General features: G+C 26.6%; 1 protein-coding gene across 1 annotated transcript in view; it reads left to right on the top strand.

The window, feature by feature from the left end:
* The window catches only part of HELRODRAFT_179214 (hypothetical protein), a gene marked incomplete at both ends in the record, with an annotated part of 2,174 nt that extends 1,389 nt beyond the window's left edge, over window positions 1–785 (top strand). The window contains one exon of the mRNA XM_009028073.1: window positions 711–785. Within this exon, the coding sequence (XP_009026321.1) occupies window positions 711–785 (75 nt within the window). The remainder of the gene's footprint in view (window positions 1–710) is intronic.
* Between the last annotated feature and the right edge of the window lie 240 nt (window positions 786–1,025).

The raw sequence follows: 1,025 nt of genomic DNA, 5'->3' as shown, positions 1-1,025 counted from the left end.
CCCCAAAAATCATCTATAAAAACGATTTAAAATCTATGAATTTAGCAAAAATAATCAGGAAATTAAAACAATCCAGCCGGCTTTGAATGTGAAAAAACGAATGATGTATCTATGTATGTATGTATGTATGTATGTATGTATGTATGAATGTATGTATGTATGTGTGTATGTATGTATGTATGTATGTATGAATGTATGTATGTATGTGTGTATGTATGTGTGTATGTATGTATGTATGTATGTATGAATGTATGTATGTATGTGTGTATGTATGTATGTATGTATGTATGTATGTATGAATGTATGTATGTATGTGTGTGTGTGTGTATGTATGTATGTATGTATGAATGTATGTATGTATGTGTGTGTGTGTATGTATGTATGTATGTATGTATGTATGCATGTATGTATGTAAAAATCATAATCAAATAATTTGTATTCAGTCAAACAAAACGAAAAGTATGAATGATTCGGAGACCAAAAGAAGAAAATTTGTAAATCCAAATGTTTGGATCCCTAATTTTATTTAAGTCGTTCTTCTCTTTCTTGTTCATGAAATCAAAATTTATTTTAATTCAATTTTAATTTTCCATCTTTGGAACTTTTTCCAAGCAACTACTTACGTAAATTGAACATTTACCTAATAGATTATTATTTCCCTCATTATACATTACGTTATATTATACATTCGACTACTTTGCCTTTTTTAGACGAACCACATGTTAAAAATTTTTCGGGCTTATCAATTTTCAATAGTTCAATATCAGTTTTTAAAAGTTTCATAGAAAAAGCAATATCCTCACTTATAAAGAAATCGCATGTATTAGAAACAAAATGTTCGTCTTCTAGTGAATTCAAATTATTTGATAAAAAAAACAAAGCAAATAATTTATAACAAAAGATTTCGCAATGTATCTATTATCATTCATTGAATAATAAACCTATATGTATATGTATCTGAGTTAATTAACTCGTATATATGTATGTTTGTATGTTTGTATGTTTGTATGCCTGTTTTTAAACCG

This window comes from Helobdella robusta, assembly GCF_000326865.2.
Source record: "Helobdella robusta unplaced genomic scaffold HELROscaffold_53, whole genome shotgun sequence".
NCBI classification, from domain to species: domain Eukaryota; kingdom Metazoa; phylum Annelida; class Clitellata; order Rhynchobdellida; family Glossiphoniidae; genus Helobdella; species Helobdella robusta.
The sequence above is the reverse complement of the archived record's forward strand: the minus strand, read 5'-3'. Positions and strand labels throughout refer to the sequence as shown.